General features: G+C 44.6%; 1 protein-coding gene across 2 annotated transcripts in view; it reads left to right on the forward strand.

The window, feature by feature from the left end:
• The first annotated feature begins 1,934 nt into the window (after nucleotides 1–1,934).
• The window catches only part of LOC108933417 (histone deacetylase 9-B), a 51,151-nt gene continuing 38,354 nt past the window's right edge, over nucleotides 1,935–14,731 (forward strand). For both annotated transcript variants that reach the window (XM_029248203.1, XM_029248204.1), the window contains exons 1-2: nucleotides 1,935–2,117; nucleotides 4,580–4,631. In XM_029248203.1, the coding sequence (XP_029104036.1) occupies nucleotides 4,610–4,631 (22 nt within the window). In that variant the 5' untranslated portion in view covers nucleotides 1,935–2,117; nucleotides 4,580–4,609. The remainder of the gene's footprint in view (nucleotides 2,118–4,579; nucleotides 4,632–14,731) is intronic.

Below are 14,731 nucleotides of genomic sequence, written 5' to 3' on the forward strand. Positions count from 1 at the left end.
TAAAAGCCCTCGCTTGAAAAATAATCTACTTTAAGTATACCCCGTCAATAAGCCTATGGTCTTAGCATGAGCTACAAATGGGTCGTCCCCATCCCCGGTTTCCACATGGATCCCATTTGGGTGCGGTCAAAAGCATATACAACTAGAGCCTTTGTGGGCAAACTGGGCTGTAGAGTAGATACCACATGAGCAATATATGGGTAAGGTTGGAGTTGTTATATAGGCTTCAAAGTAATCCACGTATTACCCATAACAGCCCCAGCATTTGCTCTCAGAAGCCTTACAGGTGTTCTGTCTTGGCAATGTCATTTACCTATAAGTGGCTTAACACATATGGAAGATGGAGACAAAAGCTGGTTGGTTTAAATGAATCCAAACAAGTCAACATGATGGCAGTGTCACCCGCTCAGATGGGCCAGTTCAGGGCAAAGCAATTCTTAATTAAATATAGTATACTGCTCAGATAGTTTCAAGAATGCTTTAATTTACTTTTATTCATACAGCTGACACTTTTCTCCAGAGCAGCTTACAATTATTTACCCCTTTGTACAGCTGGGTAATTTTTACTGGAGTAATTTTAGGGTACATGCCTTGCTCAAAGGTACAACAGCTGGAAGTGGGATTTGAACCTACAACCTTTGGGTCTAAAGGCAGCAGTTTTAATCACTACCTGCTGTTTCGAAGTAGACTACATAAATATAATTGAAGTATACAAGTATGCAGACAGTCCGCTTCATTTGATGGCCCACTTTACGTTGTTCCGCATATGCGGCACTCCTCATTGACGACCACTTCTTGCTAAAAGCTTCTTCGCAGATACGTCGCCAGACCCGCAGAAGGGCGCTAATTGATGCTTTTTAATATGAAATATAAAGTTATGAGAAAACCAGCTGTGATTTGTGGTTTTATCTGTGTCACAAAAATCACAGCACTTTATTTTGATTAACTGCAGGTCTACATATTATTACAGCGCGGTACTTAAACTATCGCCTTTTCTCACTCGGTTAGAGCTGCCACTTTTGGACCCAAAGGTAACAGGTTTGAATCCCACCTTCTGCTGTATTATAGCGCCCTTGAGCAAGGAACTTACCCTAAACTGCTCCAGTAAAACTACCCAGCTGTATAAAAATGGTAAATAGTCGTCAGTAGCTTAACACTGTAAGCCCCTTTAGAGGAAAGTTTCAGCTAAATGAATAAATGTAGATGTCATTAAAACTGCAATGTACAGGCGTTCCGTCCAGGGTGTTAACACCCCCACCCACCAGCCTTGTGCTCAGTGGTGCCAGGATAGGCTCCTGACCGCCGCGACCCTAAGCAGGGGAAGCTGTTAGCCAAAAGTGAGTAAGTTAGAGAGAAATGATATTTAGTTTTTGGATATCGATATAGCGCCAGATGAGCAGGGAAACTAGCGTCTAGGTCCTAATGAACTCAGGACGTTCGTTCCCAGAAATGTCATAAGCGAAAAATATCGCCGTTACCGTTACACTTCGTTGCGCTGTGAGCCGAACAGCTCCGGTCCACATTCGCCTCTCACAGCGGAACCCCCCCGTTTTCGGAAACTGTAAAGCGGGCCTATTTCTATATGTTAAGGTTAGAGAACACATGATCGATAATAAATAAATGGCACCGCTTCTCATAAAAAAGGACCGTTGTTTCCATCCATTGCCTGGAGGAATAATAACGCATGAAACGAAGCGAATACGAACGAAGCCTTTTTTAGAACACAGGTGACAGTCGGAGTGACACAGAGTGACACAGAGTGGCTCGTCGGACTCGGACTCCCGCGAGCCGAGGTGAGGGGTTGCGGGGCGGCCATGGGGGGCTTCGGGGTGGATTGCGGGTCCTCGTCTCCCCTCCACTTCTTCGGGGCTCTTCTCAGCGTGCGCTTCTCCTCGCGTCTCGAACGCGCAGCAGCGCAGCCCGCTCTCACTCCTCCGTCCGTCCGTCCGTCCGTCCCCCTCCGTGCCCCCCCTTTTATTTCCTGCGCTGACGGTCGCGCAGTGTGAGCAGAGCGCAAATATATCAGCGCATCCTTCCTTTCCATCCTCCTCGCCATCATCATCTCCCGAGTGAAGAAGTGTCCGCTCCGCACCGCACATCGCCACCACCAAGCCAAGGTAACCATGATCATCATGTTCTCACTCCTCGCTTCACTTCTCTCCATCATCGCATTTTTTATTGTTTTAAAACTACCGCGCCGCAATTCTCCAATGACAGTAATAATTACAAACAAAGTCTCTATGATTTGAGCTATTCCTGTCGCGCTCTTCTTTCAGCCGCCGTTAAATAAATATCAAATTCCTAAATCTGCCTTCATCCATTTTTAAAAAGCAGCAGCAGTGACTGATGTATTTTTGAAAATCCTCACGAACGAAGAAGCGCATCATCCGAGGGCAGCGGCTGAGCGAGCGGAGACAGTTATTATATGCATCATGTTTTTATTAAATTATTCATTTCACTTTTTGCGTTAGCTAAACATTTTAAACGCTCGGAATTCTGTTAATATCTCCGTTTACATAATTATACCTCCTCGAGCACTTGTTACCATGACATTCGGGCTGCTTCCTTTTCTGTTGTCGAAAGAAAAAGTGAAAAATCATACATGTGTGGATATAAAGGATCACGCATATGGTGAACAGGGTGATATTTTTATTCTGTTTTTTTTTTTTTATTTTTTATTTTTTAAATGAGCGTGAATGTTGTATGATTTGGGGTTTCTCTGTTCATAGCTGTGCCTGCGGAAGGATGCCACTGCTGGTCTATAAATAGAACTGATTATCATCTAAAAAATAGGACCTAAAAAATAGACCCAGAGCTCAGCATGTGTTGCAGGTTCTAGTGCACCGTCTGCAAGGTGCTGCAACTAAAAGTCACATGCTTTTTTTTAATCATCCTGTATCATTTTGCATTTTTACTTAGCAAGCAAAATAGTATTTTAGACTCAAAGTTGAACACAGTATGTCTTTAATTCATTCACAGAACTCTGCTGAGCGTGAGGAGAAAAGTGGGTTATGCATGGTATTGTATTCCTGTGTCGGGGGTGGTGGTGTACCGTTAGTGGTAAAGTGTGTGTGCTGGTGGTGGGGAGTGTGTATGTGGTGGTAGAGAGTATGTGTGTTAGTGTGTGGATGGTCGTACAGTGTGCGAGCGTGAGTTTCTGCGTGTGTCGGAGAGTATGTGACACTGTGTGTTTGTGTGTGGCTGAATATGGATACCCTTTATTTCCCCACACATTAATGCTTATATGATCCTGTGTGTTCTTCCTCTGTCTACAGACTGTTGACGTTATTTCGGGTCCATGTCAGCGAGATGTCATGTCAGGAGAGGGCAGTAGAGTCATGAACCATCTGGAATACGGCCTGCAGGGTCTGCAAAGCTGATCTTGCAGATGTGCAAAATCGCACCAGCTCATGATACATGCACCATTTATTGTTAAGTGAGACTGGAAGACACTTGATACGCAATAGTTTGGGTCAGAGCAGACTGGGCTGACTGTCAAAGCGCTTAGCGTGAAGTAAAATCTGTTCTCCCTACTTGGCACCTGTTTTTTGACAGCCGCCGCAGATGGACGCCAGGTACAATGTATGTCACCAGATATGGGTGCTTCAGTAGCTGGCCAATGATAGGATTAGTTGGGATCCAAACGGTTTCTAATGCAATCCAGAAGCTTTTGGATTAAATCCGTCAGTGAACTTGTGATGTCATACACAGCCTCAGCAGATAGACACACACACACACACACACACACACACGGCACTCCACAATAATAATACATGGTGTTCATAAGCAGAGGCAAGCAAGAACCCAACAATAGATGGGTTTCTTCAACTGCTAATTTTTCCTTCCACTATTTCATATGCCAACATTGGAATTTGCAATTTTGGAGACCATCTCTAAATATTTTATTTGATAGTATGTAAAAAGTTTTATTTCTTCATGGTGCATAGATAAACAGTTGAGCTTAAATGATGTGACATTCAATCACAAATTTCTTTAACAGAGATGAATATATGAAACAATGTTATAATCTGGCAGCACAGTGCCGCAGTGGGTAATGTCTGTGCCTCACAGCTCTTGGGGTCTGCAATCAAACGTGGGTTCAATCACCTCTTCAGTTCTCCTGGAGTTTGCATGTTCTCCCCGGGTTTCTGTGGGTTTCTTCCAGGTGCTCTGGTTTCCGCCCATGGTTCAAAGGCATGTTTCTGATATACTCTTGACTCTAAATGACCTTTAGCCCTAGAGTGGAGATCAGCAGTGTGTTCAGTCGCATTGTCCCTCCGTTGATGTTTGGAGCTGCAGTCTTAGCACCTCCTGGATTTTTTTTAGATGACTATGCAAACCAGGACAGTGTGTCTGCTGCTTGTGTCTGCTGCTTTCCGGTGCCCTCTTGGTGGCCTGACTTCGAAAAGTCGGTTTGACCTCAGGTCAGGTGTTGGAGTGTGGCTCCTCCTAATGGTCGCAGTGTGTGTGCCGCTGTGGGCGTGTCATCTCAGGTGTGTGCAAGGCAGCCTGTCTCTCTCCATTGTTAATGCTAGGCTGCTCCAGCTCAGGTCTAACAGGTGGTTGTATCTGCCTGCAGGGGTCCGTCCACCTGGGTGCTGTTGCTGACATGGACTCGCCGGAATATTCAGGTGAGTGGCGTCACCGATATCTTATATTTGTGTCCTTGTTTCGTGCTTTTTGTTGGTACTGCAAGATTTTTGCTGCGTGAAAATGTCAGTTACAGCAAAGGTGAGTATAAGGCTTAGGCTTAAATTAACATCCTGTTTATGTTCGTGGTGCATGCAGAACGGATTTCTCATAAACCACTTTATAATTGTGGAAATATCTTGCACCGTCACCATGATGGAAGTTGACATGAGTACACACACATTTTTAATTCATTCCTTTAAAATCCTAGAATCTTGCATGTAACACTTGTTATACCACTGCTGTGCAGGTGTTCAATTTCCATAGCAAAACAGGAAACGCAATGTACTCTGATGACTTATCGATGTGTAGATATAGGCAGTGAGGGGTAAAATGTTTTTAAATGAGAATCTGAGGTTTTGTAAGCAGTTATTTTAGTAAGTACAAGATAAGGCTGTTAAATGCAGGAATTTGCCTGATATTGTGTTCTGGTGCGCATGATTATGCTTTGTCTTCATTTCATTAATTTGTTCCAGTTATTAAACTGCTTTCTGCACATAATTTCAAACCAAGGCATGAATAAGATTTGCTAAATAGGACCATTTGTTGCTGTTGATGGTACCATTGGTGGAACTGTGTAAATTAGAGTCAGGTTGAGGATGCAAATAGACCCTAAGTGTCCTGGTTATATTGCACAGGTGTTTTTTTTTAATATAAACAGTTTGAAAATGGTACCATTTGGTTTTTGATGGGGAATATGTATTGTATTAATAAAAGGAGTCATGCTGTGTGGTTTGCTCTTTTTCCCAATGTCTGTCCATACAGTCTTGGTTTTGGGGCTCTCGGGCCTTGTGGGTTCCTAATGCAGTTTTCGTTAAGAGTTGTGGCGGAGAGTTTTTAGACGGTTCCTGTACTTATATATTCCTAGGCTTCCTAGACGGTCGAGCCGAGCACAGCGAGTTCACGTTGAAAGCACAAATGGATCACAGGTCTATTCGGTCTGGTTTCAGCTTTTCGCAGCCCTCTGCTGTCACCCCATCTCCGTCTGTATTCACCTAAAGTCCCTGCTCTGATTACATATGAGCAGCCTTGTCCAGATGGCCAGGTGTGATCCCTCTACGGACTCCAAACCAAAGAATGTAATAGTGTACACAGCAAGACAACCAATTACGCTATCGTGGCCTGAAATCTCACATCATACCCTGGTAACCGGTTTGCTGCAACAAATCGCGATGGGAGCCTCGCACATTTGCACGTTCAATTAGCCAACATCTGTGATCCATCCAGCATGTGGTCATCGATGCACGTATGACATTTCAGATTGAGAGCATTATGTCCGAGAGTTATTTTTAGACCTTCTGTCATCCTCACCTACTTTAGCTATCATTTTATGTCTAAGACGTGTACTTGGCTGGGTGCATCTAACAGATGGGCATTCTTCTGTCAGGTGCGAGGGGGGGTGGGTTTGTGGTGGGCGGTGGGCGCCTGTCATCTGATGTGCGCAGACAGATGGGTAAAGTGGGACCCGTTTGGCGGCCCTCGCGTCCATCCCCCGTCTCCTTGGCTGGCTTTGCATGTCAAATGTGTAGCAGGCTGTGGTGTTTCTCAAGGACTCCGAGCTCCGAGGTCTCCTCTCTCCGTGCGCCACCGAGGTGTGCTCGCGTCCCTTGGAGATTTCTCCTGATCTGCCATTGATGCTCGTTGCTGCTGAGCTGAATTCAGGTTCGGAGGAGGTTGTAGCGAGGTGACAGTGCTCTGAGCTCAGGTGTATATATAGACACGGATCCTTTGATAAGTATCTTTGTTTTCCCAGAAAAGCCATCCTTAGAGCAGCTAGCTTCCCACTGAATATAAATATGATGCCAGCTTTACTGGCACTTACAGGAAAGAAATGCCAAGGTAAAGTAAGGTTACAGTAAAGTTTGTACCTACCGGCACTGAGTTTTACTTCCATAGAATGTGCATGGGTACTGGTGTAATGCCTTATTTTGTGATACATCAACATGTAAAACCCTATGGATTCCTATGGCCAAAAAGCAATAATAAATAATAAGTAATATTTCGAAAAAAGTAAAAAGAAGGAGGAAAAGTACTGGTGACTAGTTGCAATGTGGGACATTTAATTTTGACCAGAGAGCCTTCACTTTCTAATGTGCATATTTTTCTCCGTTCAACTTCTTGCATGATGCATGACTTGAATGGATATTAACAGCGAAAATTAATTCAGCAGGGGGCGTTGTCATTAGAGCTGCTGCCTTTACGCTCAAGGACCAGGGTTCCAATCCCACCTCCTGCTCCAGTTTACATGAGCAGGATACTTACACTGATATGGTCCAGTAAAATTACCCAGCTGTATAAATTCATATATGGCTGTAAGTAACTTAATGCTGTGACTTGCTTGGGAGGAGAGCATCAGCTTAATGAATAAATGTAACTGTAATATAAAATAAATCATACTGAACTAATGCTGTTAAGTACTGCAGTAATGTAATGATGAGAAATAAAAACAGGGTAATCAGTCAAGTTTTGGAATGCAAGCCTTAAAACACATGCATTTCACTTTTCGGTTTGAAAAGCTGCCTCGCACGCTGCACGTAACCAAATATTCAATACGTGTTGTACAAAAATGTGCATCCTCTAAACTATGATAACTGACTGTTGGGGTGATGGGATGCGGAGATGAGCATCTCTGCAGCCCATAGAGGGTCTAATGTGAGACAGCTGAGCCTGAATACAGGAGACGATGAGCTGCATGCAGCGTGCTGTGAGAATGCAGTGTGAGGGGGTGTGTGGTCTGGTGTTGTGTGTCCACCAACCAGGGTGACGCTTTCGCTTCCCGGTGACTGAAGAATTGTTTTTTTGCACTTATATGAAAAAAAAGAACAGTTTTAAAAAGAAATTCTCAGTTGCATCCAAACAATATGGAAAATGTTTACAAACCTCTTTACCTTGTGTGTGTGTGCGTGTGTGCGTGTGTGTTTGTATATGAGCTATATGTGCAGGGAACGGCACTCTATATGCACAGGGCAGTGGGGCTGCTCTCAGCAGGAGACAGTAATGAGGCCCAGAGCCGGTTGGTTACACACAACGTTGTCTCCTGTGGATCCCTTTTCATGTGATGTTGTTGTGTTTCCTAGCACTCTGCACTGTCTTCACTCGCTAAATGTAATGAGGATTTTTCCTACCACTCATTAACCAAGGTGTCGCCGCCGTGCTTAGAAGGCAACGACCGTGCTATAAATAGGCAGAGTTTTGAAAAAAACAATTAAGGAAATGCTGCCAAAGTCATCAGCATCGTGTCACTAAGAAAACAACATGCAGACCTGCTCCGTGCCCCTTATTTACGCTAAATTACATGATTATATAATTTCTTGCTGTCTCCAGGAAACTATTTTCAAATATTGTATTTCTCTGCTCATTGACCTCTTGGTAAATGTTAGACCTCTCCGCAGTGAAAATACTTTTTTTCCCCAGATCTGTGGACATAATTCATTTACATTTATTCATTTAGCAGACGCTTTTGTCCAAAGCGACGTACATCTCGGCAGAAGTACAATTTATGCATTAAATTAAGAGAAAGAGACACAGCTGCAGACATGTGACTCAAGTAAACCTAGTTTATTACCTACCACTTGCTGCACCGAGGTTCATCGTTCAAGTAGGTGCATCAGACACAGGATAGACAAATCTTGATACCCTCCTACCATTTCTTTTTTTTTTTTAAAAATAATATTAAGATACACAAGCAAGCAAATACAATGCCGGAGTAGTGGCTGAATAAAGGCTTTATCTGGTGATGCTCATGAAGTTACGGTGCATGAACATTTACACCGTTCATGAGCTGGAGAGATCTTGGGCGAAGTGGATCCGGAGAAGGTGAGTTTTCAGACCCTTCTTGAATGTGGACATAGTTTCAGCAGTTCTGAGTAAGAGGGGGAGGTCGTTCCGCCACAACGGAGCCAGAACCGAGAACCTCCGTGCTTCTCCGTGTAACCGCCGTAATAAAATTTGAAAACCACGGAACAGCTTCGAAGAGTCGCTTTCTTCACAGCGGATTTGGAATGTCACTTTTAAATGTGTTTATTAATTTTACAAGCACTTCTTAAAATGCGTTCCGCTGCAGAGAAATTTGAAAAATGAATTTACTGAAAGGGTTATGCTTATGTAATTGTAATTTGTTGTAATTTAATTGCTGATCAGTAATGAGTGATTTAATTTTATGGTTTAGCATCTCAGATGTTATAGGGAAAACACAGATGGAAGGGACTTTCATAATATCTGCGAGATGCTGTGAAACCCCATGTCCTGCAGTTCTGATGGGCAGCTTCGAGCTGACAAGGTCTGGGAAGGTCCCTCGCAGTTACGAACCCGCGTAGTGTGTCAATTCTCATCGGGCCCCCACGTCCCTGACACGGCTGGGTGCCTCGGAGAAGACGGGATGGAGCCGCCGCTTCCTCTGTCTGGCTTCCCTGTTCTCGTTTTAGACCTCAACATCACAGCAAATGCGTCATTTTACAGGACTGAACCTTATTTTTCAGGGGTTGCATATTTATAGAGCTTCCTCTATTCGTTTTCCTTTTCGTGCGCGCGGCATTTGGAACACCGGGTGAAAATACCCGGCGCGATGAGAGACACCCACGGTCCTTGCGGACGGTGTTTTCCGCTGACTGGGTCCGAATAGGCCTTTGACGCCATTACGATAAAAGCAAACCGTTTTCTCGTACAAAGAAGCGATAAACAAACAAGGAGGAACGAGGCAGACAAACACCCTTAGCTTTGGTCTGTTGACACGCGTTGTGCCGCCCTCTTGTAAAAATTCATGTGCGCACAGATCCGCTGTGGAGTTTTACGTCAGAAAAAACCCCGACCGTGTCTTCTGCTGGGTTAGCAATCGACATTCCCCACTTCTTTTCTCACCGCCTTTGCTTTCCAAGTCCATTTCCAAAAGGCCGGCGTTGGGTTTCTTAAGCACCGTTAATTTGTGTCTCATCTCATAATCTGTGACGCTGATGTGGCCCGCTGCCCTCGTGTTAGCAGTCGCAAAAAAACGGAGGCCGCGTATCCGTTCCGACAAGACCACATTTGCTTGACCGAAATAAAATCTAATCAGTGACGTGGTCAACGTTTTGAGCTGGACGGCTGTGGATGCAGTTTTTGGTCTCTGATAATGACACGAGAGTCTATTACAGGTCGTGCTGTAGCATAGCATTAAACAAATTACATTTAATTAAAGTGACAGCAGCAAGGACTTGTAATCGCACTGAGTGCTGCGAACATTGAAGGTATCGCCACTATATTTGTCGTTACTATTTTTTCTCGGCCCTCTCAGCACAAGACTAGAAAGTGTAACCTAAAGTCCTCGAACCTTCGGTCGAAGACACCATGCAGTGGGGAACGGGATATTGCTTGACTTTCCGAACCACGGGCCTCCCGGGATATCTTGCCCTCTGCTGGGCAGCACTTGCGCAGCAGCACCTCCTCAAACCCTGGGTCTCTGCTGTATGCAAACCCACAGCGATGTATATAGAAGTCAGGCGGGTTGGGCTGGTTCTCCCCAGAACATAATAAACGCGTATGAACTTTGATAACTGTACTTTTAACAGCCGTTGCCATGACATTCTGGCATAGCAGAGCAGCAAAAACAAGGTGCAGGTTGTCTGCATAATTGCACCAGTTTGTGATGATGAGGTCGGTGCTTGGGATCACCCAGGAGCTGTCCCTGTGGAAACGGGCACGCGGCATCCGCAGAGGACCCGCCCCTAAACGCTACATTGTCTAACAGTGTTGCACATAATGACGCAATAGTTTCCCATACTGTATCAGACTGACCTTCACATACTGAGCAATTGCAGATGACATGGAATGGATGCTTATTGTAAATGTATTCTGAACATGCCAAGTTTTGACTCATTATGGCACTTCCATTTTTTGGGTCCAGTTTGGATAAGTTCATTCTTTTATGGACGAATATTGTCTGACCGAGTTTCAGTGTACTTTTACAGCCAGTCTGGGAGTAGTCATTGTCCTCTACATTTTAGTTCAACTTTTTTGTTTTGTTCTCATGGCCTACGCAGAATATATTTTATGTTCTGTAAAGTAATAAAAACAAATAATAGTTAACATTTTTAGGTCTCAGTCTGATGTAGGGACCTCTGGGCTGAGATAACAGTGCCTCTCGTGATCACAGCGGTGTCCTCAGGGTACCGCAGTAAATGCACCAGGGATGCTGGTGACCTGTGCTCACAGATCTTGGCTTTAAGTTAGGACCATCACTAAGCTGCACTCGCTCTATACGCATCATATGGTTTAACACAGGAAATGCGTTGCCACAATGTTCTGAAGATGATGAAGAGGAACTTCATGAAGATGTTTTATTGTCGTTATTGTTCTAACAGTGTTGTGCTCCTGGTGGGACAGTGGCCCGCCCATCCCCCAGCCTCCCTAGAACCAGCACCCTGGCAGGTGGCATGCTGTCTGTTCGCGTCTCTGACATGACACAGGCATGATCACACCTTTTTAATCAACGCCTGCTCTTGGCGGAAGGACGGCCTTTATGTAACTCACATGGCCGAACGGATGCGCATGAAAATCAACTTTAAAAGTGTCTGCAGCTGGTGCTGTTAAAAAACTTCACCGGACTTCAACTCCCAGCTGTATCAACGGCAGAAGAAAATGGCATTTGCGAAAGCAAACGTACCTATTGTGCTTGCATGGGAAAGTATATGGAGCTGGGCGTAACTGGGTTGGTGGTCAGGGGACAGATTTACGGAGGGATCCTCTCCAGGGGTCCCAGGAGCACTCACACTTCCTGTGAGCCTGGCCCAGTGTCTGCTTTCACTCACACACACGGTGACTCTGGAGGGACGCCTGCCTTCTCATGTCACTCGCAGGTCTTTGAGCTCAACCTGCTGTCTGAGTCACGGCTGTCTGCACGTGGCCTTGAGATGGTGCCGAGGAGAAGCGGCAGATGCTGCAAAGAGCATCGCTGAGTCTGCGGCTCGTCAGTCTGATGGTGAAACCCAAAAAAGCAAAGCTGCCTCGGGGATAGGATGGCACGGACTGAGAAAAGAATGAACAAATAATAGAAAACAAATTCATGCATTCATTGATCCACTATCAATAACCACATATTCATTGTTGTGTTGCGGTGGTCCAGACCCTATCCTGGAAGCACAGGGTACAACATGTAGGGGACACCACTCCACTGCAATGCAGATAGCAAATGAAAGCTTCCGATGACTACAGACACACTTTTCTAGCATAACTTGGGTGTGCAAATACTACAGAAGGCTAGAACACAAAATTCTTGAAGATCTATGAGATTCTGCTCTAGATTTTTGATTTTGGAATCACTTTCAACTCACTGATTTATGGCTGGAACTCTGATGCTGATGATGCCATGAAGCCAAATGATTTTTGGGACACTTTTCAAGTCCTGATGACATAAACAGAGACACGTTAGGTGTCTGGAAGTGACAGCTTGACCTGTGTCCCATCATTTGCCTTCTCCGGGGTAGCTGCTAGGGTAGTGGTTAAAGTTACTACCTCAGGATCCAAAAGTTGCAGGTTTGATCCCCCACCTCTGGATGTAGTACCCTTAAGCAAGATGCTCACTCTAAATTGTTCCAGTGAAAAATACCTAGCTGTTTAAATGGGTTAATAATTATAAGCTTATAATAACAGTAACCTTAATATTGTAAGTTGCTTTGGAGAGAAGTGTTGGCTGTATATGTATGTAAATGCTGTCCAGCTATTAGACAGGTCTCGCTTGGAGGAGCTTTTTTATGATCGCACGTGAAACATAACTGGGTTCACTGGAATGAGACCGAGTTCAAATTCAGTCGCGTGGAAAAAGTGGAGCTTTTTAAGTGTTGAAGGTTTAGGATGAGCCTGTACCATTTGGGACATCAAACAGAACGGGTCAATGCCATGCACTTCACACAAAGCCCTGACCAATCTGGTATTTCCACATCTAGGTCTGTCTCAGCCCTGATGACATTACCAGAGACGGTCCAGGTCTCTGACCCATGCTGCTATCCAAAGGTTCCAGATCCTTGTGCACGGAGCTTTCATCTGAGGCACGTCTGTCCCAAGAGAAGAGCTCACCTTCAAGTAACATCTTCACAGGGGTTGGAGGGTAGGATGTTGGGATCTGCTCCCCCTGCTTCCCACCGCAAAAGTGAACAGCCCTGCTGTGGAATTACAATGTGGACCAACAACAAGGGTCCGAAGGGTAGGGCTTAGGAAAAAAAAAAAAATACTGTAGTAAATTTCACTGATGACGCTCCTTTAATCACTGAAATCTTAGTACCCTTCAGAGGTGCAGTGTGTGAAGCATGATGTATCGAAATATCTCCTCGTCCCCTGAGGCTCTAAGCCTGACAAAGGGCACGGCGCTCTGAAATGAAATCAGACTTGCAGTAACATCTGCTCTGGGTTCAGCAGTCGAGCACATGTTTTGTACCGTCTCCTACTTGTGTGTCTTCTCTACCAGATTTATGCCTTGTTAGAGCAGGGATGACTTCAGACAGTGCATTAAACAGTCTAAAATCCACAAATCACAGGTGCGCCGAGCCATTAAAACGACAGCGCGCCTCCCGCGCTGGTGTGTTGTGTATTTTATTGGAGGATACATGGTACGCTCATTATTGAGTTAATTTTTTAAAATTTATATCTCGAGCTCCTCGGTTCTGTCTTCAGTCTTGCTCTGGCTGCACTTGTTGCTCTGCAAGTTTCCCAGCGTGTTGCTGGGCGGTGTGGTTTGGTCACGTGGGACCGAGGACGGTGAGGGCCACCTCCAGGGGGCGATGCTGAAGCAGCCTGTTAGGAAGCACGCTGACCCCTGTCCCTGGAGTCCGACAGTATCTGCCGCACCGGTATTTTTCAGCTGTCATTGGTTGACCAGGGATTCACTGGATGACCTTTTAAGCCAGAACATTTTCACATGGCCTGCTAAGGACTTAAGAGCTCTTCTTTGAATAGGAAAGGCTTTAACTGCAATTATTTTAAAGTTTGTTACAAATTAAATTAAATTTTCATGACAAATACACACAGGAACACATATATCAGTCTATCAACTGATGCATATAATTCGCCGATATTTACATTTAGTTATTTAGCAGATGCTTTTCTCCAATGCGATGTACATCTCAGACAATACAATTTGTGCATTACCTTAGGAGAAAGAGACATAGCTGCAGATGTGTGATTCTTAAGCAAAGTTAGTTTATTTCTTTCCACTATATGCACCAATGTTCATCACGAATAGCTGCATAAAACTCAATAGACGATTCCTGATCACCTTCCGACAATTTTTTTTTTTTTTTTTTTGAGATACACAAACATTTACGTACAATACAGGAGTAGCGGCTGTGTGAAGGCTTATCTGGGCATGGTCATAAAGTTATAGTGCATGAATATTTACATCTTACATTAGCTTAAGAGATCACGGGCAAATTGAGTCTGAAAGAGGTGAGTTTTCAGACCCTTTTTAAATGTGGACAAAGTTTCAGCAGTTCTGAGTGAGGGGGGAGGTCGTTCCACCACGACGGAGCCAGAACCGAGAACCTCCGTGCTTTTCCTTTCCTGCACGGGACCACCAAGTGGGCAGAAGTAGAAGAGCGAAGCGCTCTGGTTGGGGTGTAGCGGTTGATAGTTAGGAGCAGTTCTATTGATGCTTTTGTAGGCAATAACCACGGTCTTAAATCTGACCCAGACAGCTATAGGAAACCGGTGCAGAAAAGTTCAGTGTCCTTCAAGCCAGATTCAACCCAGCGACCTAAAGATGACAGCTTTGGGTTCAAAAGCAGCAGCTCTAACTACTGCACTACCAGCTGCCTCTATATATGAAATATATATATATGAAAAATCTCTTAGGCTGATTTTCTGATGTTTACCAATCAATGCCTTTGCGTTTGTCTTTGTGCTTTTTTAAGTGTCTGTTACGGTCTATACACACATTGCCCTCTATATGCTGAGGAATTTGGGATGAAGTGGAACGAAGGGAGATCGGGCAGGTTCCATTAGATGACAGAATTCGGTGGGAGTGCATGAGAAGGGGAACTGCAAGTGTTTCCACTGAACTAGTGGAGTGACCTCTGAT

This window comes from Scleropages formosus, chromosome 23 (assembly GCF_900964775.1).
Source record: "Scleropages formosus chromosome 23, fSclFor1.1, whole genome shotgun sequence".
Classification (NCBI taxonomy): domain Eukaryota; kingdom Metazoa; phylum Chordata; class Actinopteri; order Osteoglossiformes; family Osteoglossidae; genus Scleropages; species Scleropages formosus.